This window comes from Malaya genurostris, unplaced genomic scaffold, assembly GCF_030247185.1.
Source record: "Malaya genurostris strain Urasoe2022 unplaced genomic scaffold, Malgen_1.1 HiC_scaffold_17, whole genome shotgun sequence".
Taxonomy (NCBI): Eukaryota; Metazoa; Arthropoda; class Insecta; order Diptera; family Culicidae; genus Malaya; species Malaya genurostris.
Genome location: NW_026682647.1, coordinates 31305 through 54571, shown reverse-complemented (window position 1 = coordinate 54571; position 23267 = coordinate 31305). Strand labels below are relative to the sequence as shown.

The window sequence follows — 23267 nt, the reverse complement described above, 5'->3', positions numbered from 1 at the left end:
CACGTCAATAATCGATGAAAATGTGGGAAAAGTGGAAAAAATGATTATGGATGATCGCCGAATCACTATTAGAGAAGTTGCTGATGAAGTTGGCATATCAGTTGGCTCATGCCATCATATTTTTTCAAATGTTTTGGGCATGAAACGAGTGGCAGCAAAATTCATTCCAAAACTGCTGAATTTTGATCAAAAAAAACAAACGCATTACCATCGCTCAGGAGCTGTTAAACGACGTCAACGACGATCCAAATTTACTTGAAAGGGTCATAACTGGTGATGAAACATGGGTACGGTTATGATGTCGAAACAAAAGCACAATTGTAAACTAACAAAAATCGCCGAGCTCAAAAAAACACGTCTACACCAGCCGCTACAAGACAGAATGTAAACAATGAATACAGCTGAAAATTTCACCATACATTAGGGACATATGTACCAACACAATAAAAAAAAAATTTTGACCGCCGGACTCTCCAGACGCGCGCAATTAAAAAATTCCGGGAACTTTTTGAACAGACCTCGTATCTGTTGTTGTTTCAAATTTTAGAATAAATATAAAAATATATAGCGCTATCAGTCTACAAACCATGAAAACCATCATGGAGATATTCGATTGACGTTTTCAAACACAAAATTCCAACTTTATCTTTATCACACATTTTTCCAGAAAACTATAGACATCCCTCGATAACATATCTTTATGATAACTTTTGACGCTGTAATGAAATCTTCATTCTTTCTTTCACTATTCTTTCATTACATCCATCAGCAACACATAAAAAAACTGACACCCGCTCTAGTTCTTGACTGCCGTAACCGAACTGCATATGTGTGATACTCGCGACGTTCATATATTACCACCATTCATATATGAATCACATAACAGTGAGTTCTTGCTTTGTAGCTTTCTAGGTTGTACCCGAAGTATGATCGTATATGTATTATGCAAAGGTTGAAACTCATTTCCTCCTTTTCGTTACTTTGATTTCTAAGCCCTGCGCTTGAGTTGCATAAACTACTAGAAAAAAGCACCATGCGTTTACTTCTCTCAGAATTTGATGGGGACGCATGGTCGACTGTTATTAATTTTTTAGAAAAAAATCAATTTTTTTGGTCGTCCACATTTTTAAAAAATATGGAAACATATCACTTTAACATGTCCAAAAATTTTTTATTTATCACTAAAAAATTCAGGGTGGTGCAAAAATTGGAAGAGGGAAAAAATATGTTTCAAAATTTTCCAGTATTTTTTAATGAAAGAAATACATCTTCAAAGCATCCCCATAATACCTTAAACATACCTGATTTTTTTTTTCAAATTTTTCGGAGGAGCAGTTTCATCAAAAATCAAATAAAATAAAAATCAATAGAACCACCCTAGCTCCGTCAATATGGCAGTTAAAGGGTTGAAACTTTGAGAAAATTGTATACAGTCTATGACCTTTCGAATGTGGTATAACAATATGAATTCCCTTTGGAGGCAGATTTTACATGCTTATCCTGCTATAGCCTTTGACGATGACGGTGACGGACAGTCTGAATCGTACTTAAAAGTTTACGAAGTTCATGAATAGCATTCTGAGCAGTCCGTTTTAAAATGTCGTTTTCGCTCGAAGCCAAATCTAACCCAGTCTCCATCGTAACTGCTGCCATACCGTTTGTTTAGAGTTATGGTGTTTTTCATTGAAAAACACTGGTGACTTGGATTGTCCTGGTTTTGCACTTGCAATTTTTCGACAGTGTTTGATTGCCATTTCTGTGCGAAAGTTCAAAACCAGAGCAATCCACGCCACTAGTGTTTTTCAATGAAAAACGCCATTAGTCTGTCATTTGCACTTAGGTCGTGATGAAAATTTTATTCAGAATTTTATTTTCCGTTTCAGCGAAAACAGTTTACTGCACTGGAAGAAAACGCCAGTTGCATTTATGTTATGTTTGAAATTTTAATAAAATGTGTGTTAGTCGTCATGGAGCAGATTGAACGTATGTTAGAAATGGCAATGAAACACCGTCGACCAATTGTCATTTTAATCGTTGAGAAGAACAGTTCGAATAATTTTATGTTGAACAATAAATGACAACATTTCTCCGCATCAGTTCGCTTTCACATCTCATCCAAGTCAGTCGATAAAACAGAACCACTTACGTTCGGAATGGAAGAAACCAAGTACAGTATTGTGTAGTGAACAATAGAACGACCTCGAAATGAGTGAACTAAACGAACAAAAGCTACCGCCGACACGAAAAATACAATTGTTGTTGACTTCAGGCAAGGCAAAATTCGACCTTCGATACGAGAACTTGAAGGTTTGCTTAAGGTGCACGCTTAGAAAAAGTTACTCAGATTTTGAGTACTAGTTACTCATTTTCTAATGATACATGGAAACATCAAAATTTGAGTAGTTACCCGTGATTATTATTAGTACTTTTTGCTCTAAATTCGAGTTTTACGTATCGAATTTTAGGATTACTATTTCAGCGAACCGTCGAAAAATCGAACGAAAAATTTTGTGATATCATTCCTATTTTCTATTGCTCGAATTACGAATCTGTGGTTAACTTCGTTGGCAATTTTGTGGAAATTTCTATAGCTGCAATAATACAATGCAGAAAATATTTGATGAAATTGACGCTACAACGGCGAGGAAATTGCGAGGTAAAGATTAAGAAATAATTTCGAAATCTAGAATAAGGAGTACGTTTTTAGGGTTTTCGAGCCATATTAAAAAGGTTGTGGCATGATAATTCATGGACACGCGAAAGAATTGAAAGAGCCATAATTTGAATACCAGCTGGAAATCAGACCAACCTTTCGTGTGCTCCGAGTGTGGTTCACTATACCAAAGATTTAAAAGCCTCAAACGTTACTTATCGTGAAGATCATTACTTATCGTGAATAACAAATCCAATGTTTTTTAAATCATAACTTTCCTTGGCAGGAATCACTAAAAAGTGCAAATTTACGGAGGGATGTCTCACAACCAGAGGTAGAAGCAAAAAAAGCTTCCATAGATAAAAATAAACCTGTTTCAATCCACCTAGTGGTGTAATGATGCCTTTCTCATATCAATCATACTATCATATAAAATACTGTGGTATTCTTCAAAATAATTTTCTTCGATTCTTAAAAAAATAACCGAAATCGGTTTGTTTGACCGTCTACTGATAAAAACTATCAATTGGAAAAGATTTGAGGTCGATTTAGAATTTTTTTTAATGTTTTTCCCCATTTTCAGTGATGGTATACAATTTTTAACACACTTTACCCTATATTTCCGGATCCGGGAGTCGGATCCGCATGAAATTCAGGAATTACGTATGGGACTACAGGACCTTTCATTTGAACCTTAGTTTGTGTAATCAGTCGCGCCATCTATGAGAATAGTTAGAATACATACTTTCTTTTTTTTGCACATTTTACCCCATAACTCCCGAACCGGGAGTCGGATCCAAGTAATATTCAGGAATTTTATATGGGACCTCAAGACCTTTCATTTGAATCTAAGTTTGTGAAAATCGGTTCAGCCATCTCCGAGAAAAGTTAGTGCAAAAAAACTTACATACGCACATACGCACATACACACACACACACACACACACACACACACACACACACACACACACACACACACACACACACACACACACACACACACACACACACACACACACACACACACACACACACACACACACACACACACATACATACACAGACATTTTGCGTACTCGACGAACTGAGTCGAATGGTATTTGACACTCGGCCCTCCGGGCCTCGGTTCAAAAGTTGGTTTTCACAGTGATTGCATAACCTTTCTATATGAGAAAGGTAAAAAGTAAATTATTAGTAGGAATAACATAATTTGCGGTTCGTTTTGAGTTATACATACTGTACTTATATTTAGCGTGAATGCTACAATTAATTAAATTAAATTTAATCAATTTGAAATAGAATTTTACTCAAAATTTGAGTGCTAATTACTCTATTTTTGGCACATGTACAAATATAGCATTACTCAGTAAATGAGTAGATTTTACCCAAACATCGTTTTTAGTGGAAGAACTCAAATATGAGTAATTAAGGAGTAACTCTAAATTAGAGTTGTTCCACTTCTTCTGTAGATGAGTGGGATCTTACTCATTTTTGAGTAACTATTTTTAAGCGTGTGAAATGTAGTGTCATAGAATACGCGCACAATTTTATCCGCTTCGGTTGAACGAACCGTCGCACACAGCATAACAAGAAAAACCGACACATAGAAACCAGAACTTTTCTCAGTGATTGAGCGCAGTGGGCTTACCTCTCGTTATGTTGGCTTGTAAAAAAAACTGGACGAAATGGATTTTTGAATCCTTCACACTTTGAATATATCCTAATTCAATCGCTATTGTTAGTGATTACTATTACTCTAGAACTATGAATCATGAGTAATTATGATTGACTAACATGAGTTTATATGCATATGTGTTGACTAACTTGTTTACCATGTATATGCCTGAGTTTAGTAGCAAGCATGGATTCGTCTTCAAAAGAACGATTGAAGACAAGAGAATATTCAAGTATTTTCGAAATCTTTGCCAGTAGTTCACCAGACCACATTGTTTGTATCACAGGTTATATAAAAGTTATATTTTCAAATATTCTACATGAACGATAATACTTGGCTTGTATTCATTTCATTCAGTAGCCTGTTAAGGTTGAAGTTTTAGTTTTGCTATAAAAATTGCTACAATCTAAAATAATACCTATTATATGATATTACACAGCCAAGCATTATTGCTTCAGCAACATCAATGCATTGAGCTCAACAGAGGTGGACATTTTTAGCGTTATAAATGACAGTTACTTAGAAAATAAACGATTTCTTACAATACCCATTATATTGTATTCAACTCGTTTTCATTTCAACACAAATCCCAATGTTGCATAAATTCGCGTCATTAATTGATATGTAATTTTTGCTCACGATATAGTGCCACCGAGTCCACCGTGCATTTCGCACACCACCTCAATGCGAAACAGCAGCGCGTAAGCAATAAAAAATGCGGAAAAGTTTATGTTAGCTTTTTCAAATTTCGGTTATTTTTGATAAAATTTTATAATTTTGAGTTGCATTTTCAGATTCTTTGCGAAATTCTGCTACAAACACTACTTTTCAGTTCTAAAACCATCCCCGTGGAACGGAACAGTAGTGCTATAGAAGTACGTGTGCATTATCTTCCCTCAAGCGTCACCGATTCTTATATTCGCAAAACTATGTCGCAATACGAAGAGATTCTCTCTATCAAAAAAGAAAAGTGAAAGAACTTGTTCCCTGGTATTCTAAATGGCGTATCTTTGTTACGCATGCGCTTGAAGAGGCCTATACCTTCTTATGTGACTTTCGGTCAGGATACAAGAATTCCGTGTAAATCACTTGTTACCTATGACAATCAGATGGCCACATGTCAATATTGCCAAAAAGCTGTTCACTACCGTAAGCCATGTGATAAACTGGACAAGGAGACAACCAAATCAAAGGACAACAGTGCACCTGTGATAGCCACCAACAACAATGAAGTATCCACTTCAACGAATCCATCAGTATCCCAAGTAGAACAAAGTACACCAGCTGCAGTTCACAACTTACCCTCCAAGCAACCAGCAACTGCAACCAATGTACACCAAGGCGCATCTACAGCAACTCTCAACGAGCCCAAGACTACGATCAACAAGGAAAACTTCAGTAACAAAAATGTAAGCAAATCGGCCACGTAAAGCTTTTACGCAAAAAGGCCAGAATAAAAATTTTATTATAACAAAATAAAACATTTCTCCGGATTATCCTCCACTATTTATATGACTGGCAAAAAATATGATTTTTGAGGTTCTATTTGATCTATATAAGCAACTTAATTGTGTTATCCATGAATTCCACATGAAACTCAAATGAAATTTTGATCAAAATTTTAATTTTTTAAATTCATTTCAGAATGATTTTGTTATACAGTATGGCAAAGGGCAAATCATTCTAAAACTTATGTCTGATTAGAATTCTAGTGAATAAGGCTTATCAGGAATTGCAATTCATAAAGACCTAATTTGTCAAATGACGGAAAATTTCATTTGTAATTACCTAATGTTGGATAAGAATGAATTTTACTGGTTTCGACTGTAGTTTGCTTTCGGTTAGCAGTTGTGATTGTATGAATTTAAATGCACCATTTACCAGCCAAGCATATTAGTGCTTCTGTGGCTCAATCGAATAACGGACAAAATACGATCGAATGACCCTCGGTTCAAGTTGCGGCGATCGCTATCAGCATTTTTTTCTGTTTCAATGTATTCCATGTCGTGGAATTTTCCAATCACATCACTACATGTTTATTGCAAGTAAATTTGCGTGAGCTGCAATGCTCGATTTGTGTGCCTCTTAAAAGATGTAAAATCATAGGTGTTTTTCGAAGTGCATAGTTTTTGGCTTGATATGAGAAAGTACATTAAATTGAAATTTTCCTTCGCTTGATTCCATTATTATCAACTAGCCGATTTACCCGGCGTTGCTCGGAAATGTTTAGTGAAGGCCGGACCGAAAAAATTCTAGAAATTGTCCTCCCCATTGATACTCTGATTGTAATGAAACACAATTTAGACGACAACCCGATTGAACAATACTCCGTTCATGTTCATTTAAAACACCTTTCTCTCTATAAATACCTTCTTAGTAACCTCCGAGTTTCATATGTATATGTGCTTGTAACGTACTTGAATTATTATGTATATGTGCTTGTAACGTACTTCCGTACTTCCTCGTCACATTCGATCTACAACACCTTTGGTTTCCATGGCTATGAAAACTTGCTACTCCCTTCTCTTAAAATTCTTATGACATCATTATTTCCACGTAATAGCTCAACATTTTCCATCTGGTAACGATTATTTTATAACGGAAGGCCGATTATCATCATAACTACTTTTGTACTATAGAACAACTTTTTGCCTTTCTCATATAGAAAGGTTATGCAATCACTGTGAAAATCGACTTTTGAACCGAGGCCCGGAGGGCCGAGTGTCATATACCATTCGACTCAGTTCGTCGAGTACGCAAAATGTCTGTGTGTATGTGCGTAAGTTAGTGCAAAAAAACGTTACATACACGTTTTTTTGCACTAACTTTTCTCGGAGATGGCTGAACCGATTTTCACAAACTTAGATTCAAATGAAAGGTCTTGAGTTCCCATACAAAATTCCTGAATATTACTTGGATCCGACTTCCGGTTCGAGGGTTATGAAGTAAAATGTGCAAAAAAAGAAAATATGTGTTCTAACTTTTCTCTCCTGTGGTCCCATACGTAATTCCTGAATTTCATGCGGATCCGGAAATATAAGGTAAAGTATGTTAAAAATTGTATACCATCACTGAGAATGGGGAAAACCTTAAAAAAAATTCTAAATCGACCTCAAATCTTTTTCAATTGATAGTTTTTTCAGTAGACGGTCAAGCAAACCGATTTCGGTTATTCTTTTAAGAATCGAAGAAAATTATTTTTAAGAATACCACAGTATTATATATGATGGTATGATTGATATGAGAAAGGCATCATTACACCACTAGGTGGATTGAAACAGGTTTTTATATAATTTATTTTACCCCGGCTTTAACCATTTTGGTCGTTCACCGGGGAGAAGAGAAACGATACAGTTAATATCAGAGCTAATGAAAGTCATTTTCATTGACTAAAAATAGACGACAATGACAAGAAATTACTGTCACTCTCAGCTTCGCTTGCAAACAATGAGAACGAAATCCATGTCCAGTCAATGACATAAGCGTGGCAGTAGTTTCAAAATTGTGTTTTTTCTTTCATTTGCTCTTTCAGTCATCCCATAGTGTCGATATTCAACCGAAGCTGTGAGAATTGAAAATGACAGAAAAAGGTTTCACAATTACTTTTACCTGTTGGTGCTCGAATTTGTAGTAGTTTTGGTTTCCAAAGAGGTTCTGGGATGTAATTACTTCTATTTGCATATTTTAGTCACTTTTAATAACCAAGAATGAGAATTGAAATTCTTCTGATGCTACCTGAAAAAGCTTCGTCTCGCTTCATTTGTGTCGGTCATTTACGAATGAGCTCTGGTTAATACAAATGTTTTGTAAACTTATTTCCATCACCATGAGTCGACAGTTTTCTCAATTTACATAAAAAAATGTACATTGACTGTATGATTTCGTCAATTCAGATTAATCTTGAGAATATTTATTCCCCCTCCCTCTTGTGAATATTATTTTGAATCTCACTTAGTTACTAGAAATATACTGTGCTCGTAAAGACGTACAAATTTTTCGTAAAACCCTATCAATTTTCCCTTCCACATCCCCCTTTTTAAAGGCACTTGCAACATCCATCCCCCATATATATCATATCTAAGGTATACTTACCTACTTACCTAACAGCTATAGGCCTGGGGTGTCCTTTGCTGTATCAAGCATACGTCTCCATATAACTCGGTTCATGGCTGCTCGTCGCCAGCCACTCAAGGCACGGATGCTTCTGAGATCCCCCTCCACTTGATCGATCCACCTTGCTCACTGCGCTCCTCTTCTTCTTGTACCAGTCGGATTAGATTCAAGAACCATTTTCACTGGGCTGTCGTCCGACATTCTTATGACATGCCCAGCCCATCGTAGACGTCCGATTTTAGCTGTCCGTACGATAGGTGGTTCTCCTAGCAGCTGTTGCAATTCATGATTCATACGCCGTCTCCACGTTCCGTCTTCCATCTGCACTCCACCATAGATGGTCCTTAGTACCTTTCTTTCGAAAACACTGAGGGCGCGTTGGTCCTCTGCCAACATAGTCCAGGTCTCGTGGCCATAGAGAACAACCGGTCTAATGAGCGTTTTGTAGATGGTCAATTTCGTGCGGTGGCGTACTTTTCTCGATCGGAGGGTTTTTCTGAGTCCAAAGTACGCACGATTCCCTGCCAAAACACGTCTATGAATTTCTCTGCTGGTGTCATTATCGGCGGTCACCAGTGAGCCCAAATACACGAACTCGTCAACCACCTCGATATCGTCACCGTCTATCAATATTCGTGGTGGGAGGCGTAGTGTTTCTTCTCTGGAGCCTCTTCCTCTCATGTATTTTGTTTTCGACGCATTTATGGCCAGTCCGATACGCCTAGCTTCAGCTTTCAGTCCTAAGTAGGTTTCCGTCATCTTCTCAAGGTTACGTGTCACAATATCAATATCGTCAGCGAAGCCAAAAAGTTGTACGGACTTTCGGAAGATCGTGCCACTCGTGTCGATCCTCGCTCTTCGAATCACACCTTCCAGGGCAATATTGAACAAGATACAAGAAAGTCCATCACCTTGACGTAGCCCTCTCTGAGATTCGAAGGGACTCGAGAGCGTCCCAGATACTCGGACGTAGCACATCACTCTATCCATCGTTGCTTTGAAAATCGCGTCAGTTTATCCGGGAAACCGTATTCGTGCATTATCTGCCATAGCTGTTCTCGATCGATTGTGTCGTATGCCGCTTTGAAGTCAATGAATAGGTGATGCGTGGGTACGTTGTATTCACGACACTTCTGGAGTACTTGTCTTATCGAGAATATGTGATCCGTATTGGTGCGGGCTCCAGTAAATCCCGCTTGGTACGGCCCTACGAATTCCTTAGCTATTGGTGATAGACGACAGCAAAGGATTTGGAAGAGTACCTTATAGGCGGCGTTCAGCAATGTGATTGCGCGGTAATTGCAACAGTCTAGCTTATCGCCCTTTTTGTAGACGGGGCATACCACTCCATCCATCCATTCCTGCGGTAGAATCTCCTCCTCCCAAATCCTAGAAATCATCCAGTGCAGCGCTCTAGCCAGTACCTCTCCTCCATGTTTGAGCAGCTCGCCTGGCAACTGGTCATTGCCCGCGGCTTTGTTGTTCCTCAGCTTGCCGATCTCCACACTTATCTCCGACAGATCAGGGGCTGGGAATCTGTCGTCGGCTGAGCGTGCACCCAGATTGATTCCTGTACCGTTCTCTGTATCTTGTGCTTCGCCATTCAGATGCTCGTCATAGTACTGCTTCCACCTGTCGATCACCTTACGTTCGTTCGTGAGAAGGTTACCACTGGTATCTCTGCACATTTCGGCCTGTGGCGTGTAGCCTTTACGTGAGCGGTTCACCTTTTCATAGAACTTCCGTGTGTCATTTGTGCGGTACAGCTGGTCCCTCGCTTCGCGATCTTGGCCTTCCTGGTGGCGCTTTTTCCTCCGGAAAACAGTGTTCTGTCTGTTCCGTGCCTGTCTGTATCGTTCCTCGTTCGCCCTCGTGCGGTGTTGCAGCATTCTCGCCCTTGCTGCATTCTTCTCTTCGACCAACTGCTGACATTCGCCGTCAAACCAGTCATTTCCTCGATTCGATAACCTCGTACCTAAAACGGTTGTAGCAGTGCTACTCACGGCGGACCTTATGTTCCTCCAGCCGTCTTCAAGAGTCGCCGCGCCAAGCTGCTCTTCCGTTGGTAGCACTAACTCCAGTTGTTGCGCGTATTCCTCTGCAGTACGAATGATACGTAGCTGCTTGAGATTGAGTCCCGGCGTTCCTGTGCGACGAGTATTGTGCACCGTCGATAGTTTTGAGCGCATACAAACCGCGACAAGGTAGTGGTCAGAATCAGTGTTGGCACTGCGGTAAGTGCGGACATTGATGACGTCGGAGAAGAATCGCCCGTCGATGAGAACGTGGTCGATTTGATTTTCCGTATGTTGATCAGGTGATCTCCAGGTGGCTTTGTGGATATCTTTGCGGCGGAAGAAGGTGCTTCGAACTACTATTCCTCGGGAGGCTGCAAAGTTTACGCATCGTTGACCGTTGTCGTTTGTTACCGCGTGCAGGCTCTCCAGCCCGATCACGGGCCTGTACATTGCCTCCCGGCCTACCTGAGCATTCATGTCGCCTATGACGAGTTTTACATCCCGCCGTGGACAGCTGTCGTAGGTTCGTTCCAGCTGCGCGTAGTATGCTTCCTTCTCGTCATCAGGTCTCGTCTCATGTGGGCAGTGCACCTTGATGATGCTGTAATTGAAGAAACGGCCCTTGATCTTCAATACGCACATTCTATCACTGATTGGCTGCCACCCAATCACGCGCTGGCGCATCTTGCCCAACACTACAAATCCCGTTCCTAGAACGATTGTTGTGCCACAGCTCTGGTAGAAGGTAGCCGCTCGATGCCCACTTTTCCACACCTTCTGTCCCGTCCAACAAAGTTCCTGCAGTGCTACGACATCGAAGCCGCGGATTTGAAGCTCATCATGCAACATTCGGTCGTATCCTGGGAAGCGAAGCGATTTGCAGTTCCATGTGCCAAGCTTCCAATCGTAGTCCTTTGTTCGTTGCGAAGGTCTTTGCCGATTATTCCGAGTCTAAGGTATGGAAAATGTTTATGAACTTTTTCATGAAACCACCCCCCTGTTAATGATACTTGCTACACTTCCTCCCCTGTAAAAATACCTTTATGACTATTTCTGAAGAGCAAGAAATACCTGTGCCAAGTTGTACAGCAATTCGTACACTAGTCCCGGAGTTATACCGTTACAAACATTACACTCCCTTTATTAGAGGCACTTACTACTCTCTCCCTCCACCCTATATCTTCATAATCATGTCTAAGTAGTGCAAAAAGTGTTTATGGTCTTCAAAAAGTACCGATTCTCGTCAAATTAGATAAACATTTAATGACCCCCTTTGTTAAGGACACTTGCTAGGTTCCCCCCATAAAAATATTCTTATAACAATCTCTGAAGAGCAAGAAGTACATGTGCCAAGTTTGATAGCAATCCGTTAAGTTGTACCGGAGTTATTCCATTACAAACAATACACCCCCCTTTTCAAAGGCACTTGCTACATACACCCCCATGTAATCATATCTAATATATGCAGAATGTTTCTAATGGTCTTAAAAAAGTATTGATTCTTGTCAAATTAGACCAATTTTTTCATGACCCTACGACCATCTCAAAAGAGCAAGAAGTTCCTGTGCCAAGTTTGGTGGTAATCCGTTCAGTAGTTCCGAAGTTATGGCGTTACAAACATACAAACTTACATCCATTTTTATACATATAGACGTAGTTCATGAAATGTGTACTAATGTTCACTGGAAAAGTTTCAATGGTTCTGTAACAATAAATCTTAATGTTTTTTTTTTCGGTGGCTTAGTAGTATATGTGAAAACTTATTATTTATTTTTTGCACTTGGAAGGTAAATTTCTTAAGACATTTTTAACTATTCCACCAATTGTCTTTCTGTTGTTTCATTCCGGGACTAAATACGAAGAAATCTATTTTGAGACCGCATACAGCTATTCGTAGTTTGTTGGTGAATAATATGACCAATGTTGAGACATGTTTTGTTGTTCGGAACTTATTTCATATCAAAATAGAACGCCCGGTTATTTCTGGTACAATCAGTGTAAGTGGATTATCGTAAATTTTGCAATAAATAATTGGATTATAAAAAAAAACCGTTTTATCAACAGCAAACATACGACAAACTTCGAGAAGCAGATCAAAACTCTAAAAACAACTATTGCAAGAAGTGTACAAAAGGTTAGAAGCAACAGCCTTCCTGATGAATCGGATGATAGTACTGATCGGTTTGTAATATAGACATAATTCAATGATATTAGCACGCATGCGAACATAAACCAAATTAAAATTTGAATCAAATTTAATTTTATTGTTGTTATGTTGAATAAATGATTTTTATCTTCAATAATAAGTACTATTTTGATGTGGAACACATCTTTGTTTTCTATATATGATTGAAATTTTGAATAATAGCTACCAGTGCCATATTTTGTCTGCTAAAAATCTCCGACATACCGAATTTCCCTGTTATAAACGACGGTTTCGAAGGAGTAAGCGATATATCAATGGGAAAGTATCGCTCTGATTGGTCAATAGATGCAAAAGTGAAGCTGTTGGAAGCACGCGAATCTATAAATAGAAGCGAAATTATAGCTAACGTTTCAGTCCTACGTGTAGCATGCTAGAGGTAGGTTGTTGCTAGCCAGCAAGACAAAAAGTGCCATTAAACGATTTGAAGCTTTAATTGGTTTGCTTTGATCTTGTGTCATGCGAGTTTGGATGAAATTCTTTCTCAGGGTAAATTTTAGGTTCTTAAAATTAATTTCTAATTTAAATAAGATGAACTCGATTTATTATCGAAATCACAGAACGGTGGTAATGGTAGAGAACTGAACGCAATAAAATAGCATGCATGCAAAACTTTACTACAAGCTTGGCGAAAAGAAGCTTAAATATCGAAATCCGTTGGTATAATTGCATATATTTGGGCTATTAATGTAATTTCGGCAATTTCGTTGGATACAAGACAAACACGAATCAAGGCAAACAGAGCCCGGGTTCACGTGTTCGATGTTAGTTCCTAATACACCGAGGCCTTTTTTACGCGGGAGATACACACCTCGTAGCTTCGACAATCCTCGAACACCCCCATAGGGCTGATCCTTGTAGTTTTTCGTATATAAAATAATTGTTAATTTAATGAAAATATTTGATAACATATTCAAATCTATTAAACCAGTTGTTTGGTAACTGTTTGAATAAAACAAACTGAATTTGCCTAAACCTAATTATTCGTACAATATTTTACATTTTGTGTAGAAAGCAAGCTACGTATAAATATTTGCAATAGGTGCTATAATACAAATGGCGATTATTCTTAAATTTTGCTGGGCGCCTTGCGGTTCCAATCCGAAAAGACTCTTGCAAATACTCTTATCATATTGTCCCAGTGTTAGTAAACCTGTAAAAGTATAAGTCGACATCCATTCCGACATCGTTATTGACAAAAACGTGTGGGACACTGATTGTCATAATATTTTCATCAAATCTGATTATTTCGATCTTCGTTAGGAACACTTATATTGATATATATTTCGATTTCGAAAAATCTGAAACCTTTTAAGAAATTTTTAACATTCAAATGAACAACAATTCATACTCATTGAATGCCATTTCAAAAAAAATTTCACTGTATATGAAATGTATTGTAATTGAACTGGAGCATAATTAGAGCTTTCAAATGTAAGTCATTTGCATCTTAATTTATTTTCATTTCCAGCTGAATGATTTCAATATTAATTCATCTTAATATCTGCACATTTTAAAGACTGCCTAATACAAAATTTCAATGAAAATCTTCCTAACATCCTCCGACGATTGGTATAGATTATATGCATTCGGTTGGTGCATTCGGTTATAAGTATGAACATCATACACATTACAAAATGAATAGCCGGAGAGCTTGGATCGGTCGGATAGCCTGTTAAGCCCGTACCCGAGCGAATTGCGCTGCGGTACGCTCCACGCTGCCTTCGTTTTGAGTGCATAAGATTAATTTCAAATTTATATAAGATGAACTCGATTGATAATGAGAAAAAGTTCATCGCTTCAGTCAAAATCGCAGAATGGTAGTAATGGTAGAGAAACGCTATAAAAATAACTGCTTGCAAACAAAACTTGAACTCAAGCTTGGCGAAGAAAAGCTTGAATATCGATATCCGTATCGCAAGCATGTACAAACATATAATTGCATACATTTGAGCTATTGATCGGCTACAAAACAAATACAAATCACGACAAATAGAGTCTATATTCTGGGTTCGCGTGTTCGGTGTTGGTTCCTAATAAGAATCAATCTAAACAGATCTGCATTTGCGGATTCAAAAGTGTGATGATTAATTGAAAATGTCATCATTATAAATTTTGGTTGCTTGTTCCACATCAATGGCTCGAACAACCCCATGGAGCTGATCCTTGTAGTTTTTTCGACCCGTTTTCGGTTTATCCTCAAAGGTGTTATCCTCACCGAACTTCCTGATTGCATTTCGCACGGCTTTTTCACTTACTCCTTCCATTTGTGCTATCAAAACATTTACATATTTATATTGATTTAAATTACAATAGTTTAAATTGCTTACCAGCAAGACCATCCGTAAAACATTCGAATCAGTTCGTCGAGATAAGCAAATGTGCGTGAGACAAATAATTTAACTCAATTTTCTCTCAGATGGCTTGACCGTTTTCTACAAACTTAGATTCATATGAAAAGTCCTGCGATCCCATACAGAGTTCCGGAATTTCATTTGGATCCTGAATCTAGTTCAGGAGCTACATGATGATATGTGTAACGTTATTGAAACAATGGCTCTCATTTTTATCGAAAATGGGTGAACCGATTTTCTCCATATAAGAATCAAATGAAAGGTCTTAAGATTCCATAAAAAATTCTTGTTTTTAATCAAGTTCGACTTCCGGTTCAGGAGATACTGGATGATTAGTGTAAAAGTGTTCATTTCGCATAAATTAATCGGGTTTGCAAATTTTGATAATCGATGAGCAAATAAACTTATTTAAGTTTTACCGGTATTCGAATTTCGATCGCAGAAGGTACTCCAAAATTTTACTATGATTTCTCGAAGATGGCTACACTGATTTCTAAAAATTCCGAATCAAATAAAATGGTTTACAATCCCTTAGATGAATTTAACTGACTTCGGCTACACCGATTTCCGGTTCTGTAAGTGTCGGAGATAGAGAAACTCCGAAATCATCTTCTCGAAGAAGACCAAAACGAATTGGTGAATTTCTTCCGATTCTGGAATTACAGAGTGATGAGATTTTTTAAAATTACAAATTACAAAATTACAAATTATATTTATTTTATGCCATACTTCGAGTCCATATTTTAACATTCAGATTAAGAACTTAGTTACTGGAAGAATTTCCAGCTTATATGCTCAGTACGCAGGTATTTTTCATTTCAGAATGTTAACTTTTCCACTTAAAATAATTTATCATTATTTAATAACCAGCAATAAATAAACACAATCTTATTGATCCGCTGTGTCATAGATCCGTGAAATTTCGGTGTCTTATCACATTGCTTCAAACGTAATATTTAACCGTAGATGGATTTTCCAGATACTTAAAGGTATTGAGGTATAATCGAAACCGATTAGTGCGACTATAAAAGAACAAATCGCAAATTCACCTCTTCTCAGTTATATGTAACAGTCCTCAGAATGTTTATAAGAAAACTTACTCTATTGGGGCTTCTTGTAGTGGGTAAATGAAAAAATGAAATTGAATTCACAAAATGCATTATTATTTACCATAAAAAAATACATTTTCAGCTGCCGCCCTCCCTGTGGAACGACCATGGCAATTGGTTCCGAACTCGGAAGGAAATTTACACCTGGTCAACATCAACCCGTATGATCTGCCGGAAGAAGAACCGACTGAACCGGAACATCTGTTCACACCGGAAAGCGATATGGTGTTCCGTTTGTTTACCCGGAGCAATCCAACCGAAGCACAGATATTGCAAATTGGAAGCGCCGCCTCGATTACCGGATCCAACTTCAACGCTGCCCATCCCGTTCGGTTCACAATTCATGGCTGGAACGGAAATGGTAACGACGGTTCGAATACGATCATACGCGACAGTTTCCTTGCGGTGGGTGATTTCAACGTGATCAGTGTTGATTGGAGTGTAGCCGCCGTTACTCCGAACTACAACAGCGCTCGCAATCAAGTGGGACCCGCCGGAACAGGAGTCGGTCTACTGATAAGTGACCTGATTACGCATGGTGGAGCTAGTTTGGGCAATATGTACGTGAGTGGTTTCAGTTTGGGTGGCCATGTGGCAGGTAACGCGGGAAAGCGGCATGGAGGTAACATAAATTCGATCATTGCCTTGGATCCGGCTGGTCCACTATTTTCGGCCGGACAAGGCGATGCCGTATCGCCGCAGGATGGGCAGTACGTGGAAACCATCATGACCAATGCCGGAACGTTGGGCATTAATGTACCTTTGGGTCAGGCCAATTTCTATCCGAACGGAGGAAGCTCCCAGCCCGGTTGCGGTACGGACATCGGTGGAGGATGCGCTCACGGGCGGGCACCGAATTTCTATGCCGAATCGATCCGTTCTTCGGTCCCATTCCGATCGACGAGATGTGCTAGTCACGGTGAGCTTCTAGAAGGCAATTGTACTCCGAGCGGCGCTGACGCCAACATGGGTGGACAGCCATCCAATCAAGGACGGGGAGTTAGTGGTATCTACTTTTTAACGACCAATGCTCAGTCGCCGTTTGCACAGGGATAAATAATAGGAAAATAGCAACACTGGCGGTAATGTCCATGAATCAAACACGGAAACATAGTTCAAACGAAAATAAAAGAACAAATATTAATTAGTATTGTGCTATGTGTATATAAATATTCTTAAAAACCATAGAAAATCCTACATAAAGTAAACAATAACATTCTTTTTTTTGTGATGACAGAATATTTCAAATAACAAAAGGTAAAACATTATATTGCGTATGCGCAACTACTGATATAATACATAGATCAATGATGCAAAACACTTTTGACGTGAATACGTCTTACTATACTATGGGGCGCCTTTTCAAAATTCGCCCTGTGGAAGAACGGGTAAAACTTAATCGTGAATATCTCGGGTTGTACTGAACGCAACAACATACTTCTTTTTCCATGTCATCAGAAAAATGATCAACCATTTATTAATAATCTAACTGAATTACTCGGTAATATTTTGTGAAGGCAAGATTGCAAAAAGATCCTGTCAATAGTCCTCTGATGTGGTGAAAGTCAACTTAGAAGGTAACCGGAATGAACGATACTCTCAGACTGCAAAGAGGGGAACGTGCCATTTGAGCCAATTTGTTCTGATTCCTGATTCCATAATTATAAATACTCCATGGTCGCCATAAATATTCTCATGATCACCTTTTTTCCCGTAATCGTTCAAGATCGCTATCTGATAGCGGTTGCCTGATTGCGAGAGCCTGTTTATCTTCGTAGCTAAATTCGTACCATGAAATAGTGATTTTGTAAAAACATATGTCGTAAATTTTTTTCCGTCATCTTAGGTCGGCAGGGTTCGAATGAACGAAGCAGTATACATGCTTCACGGTGTATGATATTCATGAATATACCTGCTTTATGAACCATGTCACTTTTAAGGAATTGTCAGGAATTTGATTTACATAAGTAACAAGAGTGCAGTTGGTTGTTTGCAGTATTTGCTGATATCACCAGATCGCCATCGCTAATCCTGCGCTCCTGCTACTTCTGTTTATAATATTCTAGTATAACTAAGAATTCTTTTTTTTAAATTCAATAATATATTATATTTTTAGGCACACTGCTTCGTGAAGACCCTAATACCAGCACAATCTACCATCTGTGTATATGTGGAATATATTTTCGTCCATTAGCATTTTGTTTGTGTGTGTTTTTTTTTTGGCTAGCAAGATGTCCTCTTTGTGTGCGGTGGAATTGTGCGCTCACTACGCAGTGGAAACGACATGTTCATTCATCGGTGAATGAATATCCCAAACCCTGGTTGGCAGTTATTTTGGTTCACAAAAAGGCGGGTAGGTAATGCCACAGCCATAACTGGAGTTCGTGAATACGAATAAAACTACAAGGATCAGCCCCATAGGGTTGTTCAAGCCATTGATGTGGAACAAGACAAGCAAAAATTCTAATGATCGACATTTTTAATTAATCGTCACATCTTTGAATCCGCAATTGCACAACAGTCTACTTAGATTGATCTTCATTAGGAACCAACACCGAACACGTGAACTCAGTATATAGACTCTGTTTGTTTACATTTCTATTTGTTTTGTAGCCGAAGAAATTACATCAATATCCCAAATGTATGCAATTATATCTTTTTACACACATCGAAACTCAAATCGAAACTTAGAAATATTTCCAATCCAATGATGAAATAATATTAATAATTGATACAAAATAGACTGGGCTGTAAGAGTTTGAAACCTGACCACACACGTAGAAAGTGTTTTGTCGTGAGTACGACTTACTTTACTATGGGGTGCCTTTTCAAAATTTACCCTCTGAGAGAGTGATAAGTTTTTGATTGTGAATATCTCTTGTTGTATCTAACGAATCAACATAATTTTTGCTACATGCCATCGGAAATATGATCACAATTTTATGATAAAATTTTCAGTTGTGTGACATAATCTCAAATAATTCAAAATTAAACTTTTCTGAAATGTTTTGAATAAACGAGTATCAAAGAGGATAATTCATAAGGCGCGTTTGCCTTTCTCGTATTTTTAAAGCTCATAGCTCTGTGATCTGTGAAAGGATTTATATAAACTAACCACCAATAGAATCGAAATTTTTCAACTTAAACGTGTATAGCAACAGCATTGAAGTATTTCGATAGTACACTATTGAAAAACCTGTCTCATTTGACCCACGTCAACACCAGCCAATCAGAACGCGTTCTGAGGAAGAGAACAAAATATCTGCTGCTGTGCAACAAATCGTTCGAGAAAATGTTCCAAACAGTGTTTAATATCGTAGTGAGTTCCACAATTTGGTCCTTCTGTATGTATGCGACTATTTTACAGCCGTCAGGACCGCCCATTAGTGAAAAAGCTACAAACGAAATCACGTAAAAAGAAACCTCTCAACAAAAATTGGATCAGTTTGGATTCTGTCGCCACTGCGAGCAGATGTATTTTGTGTCGTTTACAAAGCTAGTTTCGCTTCCGACAAGAGCGATTACGTCACAGCTGCCAGTCATTTGCATTGGTGAAAAATCAACAGTGAAGAGCATTATACAAAATCAGCCGTTCAAATGACTCTAAAAGTTTTCTAACGAACTATTAGGATTTGTTGTTCGCAAATCGAAGGGAAATATCCTCAGTTTAGTGCAACAGTTTGGTTAGATTTGTGCACTTTTCGCTGTGTGAAATTCACAGTAATCGAGATCAAGTGAAGCCTTCTTTGTTTTTGCGAAAAATGTTCCAGAGTTTAATGTCGTAAAGAATTACGCCATTTGACCCTTCTGAATACTAGAAACGAATCCCTACAGCATATTGATAGTTTCTTTCAATAAACTCTGCAAATCCGAAATGAAATAATCGACATTAAAATTCTATATGCTGCTATTTTTATAGCCGTTAGGACCGCCCATTACTGAAAAAGCTACAAACGAAATCAGGTAAAAACAAACCTCTCAATAAAAATTGGATCAGTTTGGATTCTATCGCCACTGCGAGCAGATGTATTTTGTGTCGTTTACAAAGCTAGTTTCGCTTCCGACAAGAGCGATTACGTCACAGCTGCCAGTCATTTGCAACAGTGGAGAGCATTGCACAAAATCAGCCGTTCTAATGGCTCTAAAAGTTTTCTAAAGAACTATTAGGATTTGTTGCTCGCAAATCGAAAGGAAATATCCTCAGTTTAGTGCAAATCTAGAACTGTTTGATTTGATTTTTGCACTTTTCCGTGTGTGAAATTCACAGTAATCTAGATCAAGTGAAGCCTTCTTTGTTTTTGCGAAAAATGTGGAAAAGGGGAATGCTTGCATACAATTGATCAACTAATAGATATTCGGAAGTGTAAAGGAACATGTCAGTTGTTTTCGTATTCAAGACATCCAGCTATGTCTCTGACATTACCCACCCGCCTTTTTAATCAATCGTCACAATCCGCAATTGCACAACAGTTTACTTAGATTGATCTTCATTAGGAACCAACACCGAACACGTGAACTCAGTATATAGACTATGTTTGTTTAGATTTCTATTTGTTTTGTAGCCGAAGAAATTACATCAATATCCCAAATGTATGCAATTATATCTTTGTACATACTTGCGATACGGATTTCGATATTTAAGCTTCTCTTCGCCATGCTTGTGTTCAAGTTATGTAAGCAATCAGTTATTTTTACAGCGTTAAGTTTCTCTACCATTCTGCGATTTCGGTTGAAGCGATAAACTGTTTCTCATTATCAATCGATATCATCTTATATAAATTAGAAATTATCTTAAGCACTCAAAATTTACCCTGGGGTAGTCGTAAATTTCTCAGGCAAACCGACATAACATGGAATTTCATCCGAGCTTGCATGACACAAGATCAGAGCATACCAATTAAAGCTTCAAATTGTTTTATGACACTTTTTGTCTTACTGTCTAGCTACAACCTACCTCTAGCATGCTACATGTAGGACTGAAACGTTAGCTATAATTTCGCTCATATTAATAGATTCGCGTGCTTCCAACAGCTTCACTTTTGCATCGATTGACCAATCAGAGCGATGCTTTTGCATTGATATATCGCTTACTCCTTCAAAACCGTCGTCTATGGCAGGGAAGTTCGGTATGCTGGAGATTTTTAGCTGACAAAATAGGACACTGCTCGCTGCTAATCAAAAATAATATAACTCAAAAAGTAAACATCCTATCTTAAAACCATACAGTAGCGTTCTGGGTGATGGGGAGACCTTTCATTTGCGACTAGTTTGATCAAAATCGGTCCAGCCATCTCTGAGATCTCGACCTCTTTGTTGACAACACACATACACCCATACGGACATTTGCTCAGTTCGTCGAGCTGAACCGATAGGTACATGACATTCGGCAATGGGGTGGATTTCTTCGAAAAGGATTTCAATCAATCCAACTATCCCTAATCATTAACCAAAATTAATTGTTTCATATTTTTCAATTGATAATAACCTGATTTTGATTTGTATACTTTTATTCATCCCTGGGCAAATGGTTCTTCCCCATTGGTCGTTAGGAAATAAATGCCCTCAACTTCGCGACCATAATTGGATGGCTCTCCACCCATGTTGGCATCCGGTCCACTAGGAGTACAAACGCCATCCAGCAATTCATCATGACTTTGGCATCTTGTTGATCGAAACGGAACCGATGACCCGATGGATTCCGCATATAATACAGGCGCTCGTTCGTGAGCACAACTTCCGTTGATGTCGGTGCCACAACCGGGTTGTCTGCGACCACCGTTCGGGTAGAAATTGGCCTGTCCTAACGGTATATTTGCACCTGCCACCCCAGCATTGGTCATAATAGTTTCCACATACTGGCCATCTTCGGGAGATACTGCATCTTCCTGTCCGGACGAAAACAACGGACCGGCAGGATCTATGGCAATTATTGTATTGATGTTACCGTTGTGATACTTTCCGGCATTTCCGGCCACGTGAGCACCCAAACTGAAACCACTCACATAGATATCATCCAGACTAGCTCCTGCATGAGCGATTAACTCATCTATCAGTAGGCCTACTCCGGTTCCGGCCGGCCCAACTGCATTCCGAGCCGATACGTAATTGGGAGTAACGGCAGCTACACTCCACTCAACGTTGATTACGTTGAAGTCACCGGCTGAGATAAAACTATTACGGACTACCGTGCTTGAGGGATCGTTACCGTTTCCGTTCCAGCCATGAATCGTGAAGCGAGTTGGGTGTTCGGCGTTGAAATTGGAGTTTGTGATTGATGCTGGATTTCCTATTTCCAAAAACTGCGGTTCAATTGGATTGGTTCGGGTAAAAAGTCGAAATACCATATCACTTTCGGGTGCGAAGAGATGTTCCGGATTGCTAGATACCACGTCCGGTAGATTGGATGGATTGATATTAACTATGTGCAGAAACCCATAAGAATTGGGAACTAGTTGCCATGGTTGATTCAATGGAACAGCAGTTGCTGAAAAAAACATTGGACTGAAATCTGATACAATCAGTGTTTATTATTCAGCAGATTACCCGCTGCCAGCAAGCCTATCAAAGTTATTTTTGTACCCAACATTTTTGAAGATTACCATTTGCTACTGAACTCTATCGGGTTTGATATCAGCTCTTTTATAGTCGAGCAGTATTAGACTTGAATTGATATCAGTCTCGTTCATTATTGGAAAGCTATTAAAGCGAGATAAGCCGAGGATATGAATAAACAGTGTGTTTTTACTTACTCATGAAAAGCTAGATTATATTGTAAATCAGATTGTTTTTGTACCCCCTAAACAGTTATATCTTTACCTTCCATCTTCATACAGATTACCAGTACTACGATTACGAAGCTCACCAACGAAAAATTACTCAAAAGATAATTCGTCGGGAGGTTTGCTATTAATCATACATGTAATTCATTGTGCTCTGTTTTTTTTTCAATAGACAGCCGTAAAACTGGCAAGATATCACTCGATTCCCATCAATTGAACAACAACGTCTTACGCGATACGAAGTAATGGTACTAAAACTTTTATACCGTCATACAAAATGAAAATGCAAAAATGGTTCGCATCGGTACGTGCTGGTACGGAAGAAGAACATGTAAATATGTAAATCTGTATCGGGAAATCAAA

At 38.6% G+C, this 23267-nt stretch overlaps 2 protein-coding genes across 2 annotated transcripts; one reads left to right on the top strand and one right to left on the bottom strand.

Annotated features, from left to right (window-relative positions):
• The first annotated feature begins 16045 nt into the window (after positions 1-16045).
• On the top strand, positions 16046-17275 carry LOC131439936 (pancreatic lipase-related protein 2-like). Its single transcript, XM_058611048.1, has 2 exons — positions 16046-16139; positions 16208-17275. Exons 1-2 carry the CDS (start codon positions 16097-16099, stop codon positions 17179-17181), a joined length of 1017 nt encoding a protein of 338 aa, XP_058467031.1. The 5' UTR covers positions 16046-16096; the 3' UTR covers positions 17182-17275.
• Positions 17276-21614: 4339 nt separating this feature from the next.
• On the bottom strand, positions 21615-22737 carry LOC131439932 (lipase member H-like). The gene is made up of 2 exons (XM_058611041.1): positions 22669-22737; positions 21615-22609 (listed from the first exon to the last, which is right to left on the bottom strand). Exons 1-2 carry the CDS (start codon positions 22709-22711, stop codon positions 21636-21638), a joined length of 1017 nt encoding a protein of 338 aa, XP_058467024.1. The 5' UTR covers positions 22712-22737; the 3' UTR covers positions 21615-21635.
• Between the last annotated feature and the right edge of the window lie 530 nt (positions 22738-23267).

Bases quoted from the DNA above. Each gene is read 5' to 3' on its own strand.
- LOC131439932 (XM_058611041.1), bottom strand. From the start codon at position 22,711: ATGTTGGGTACAAAAATAACTTTGATAGGCTTGCTGGCAGCGG. The intron at 22,610-22,668 runs GTAATCTGCTGA...TGTTTTTTTCAG, and splicing joins GATAGGCTTGCTGGCAGCGG to CAACTGCTGTTCCATTGAAT.
- LOC131439936 (XM_058611048.1), top strand. From the start codon at position 16,097: ATGTTTATAAGAAAACTTACTCTATTGGGGCTTCTTGTAGTGG. The intron at 16,140-16,207 runs GTAAATGAAAAA...ATACATTTTCAG, and splicing joins ATTGGGGCTTCTTGTAGTGG to CTGCCGCCCTCCCTGTGGAA.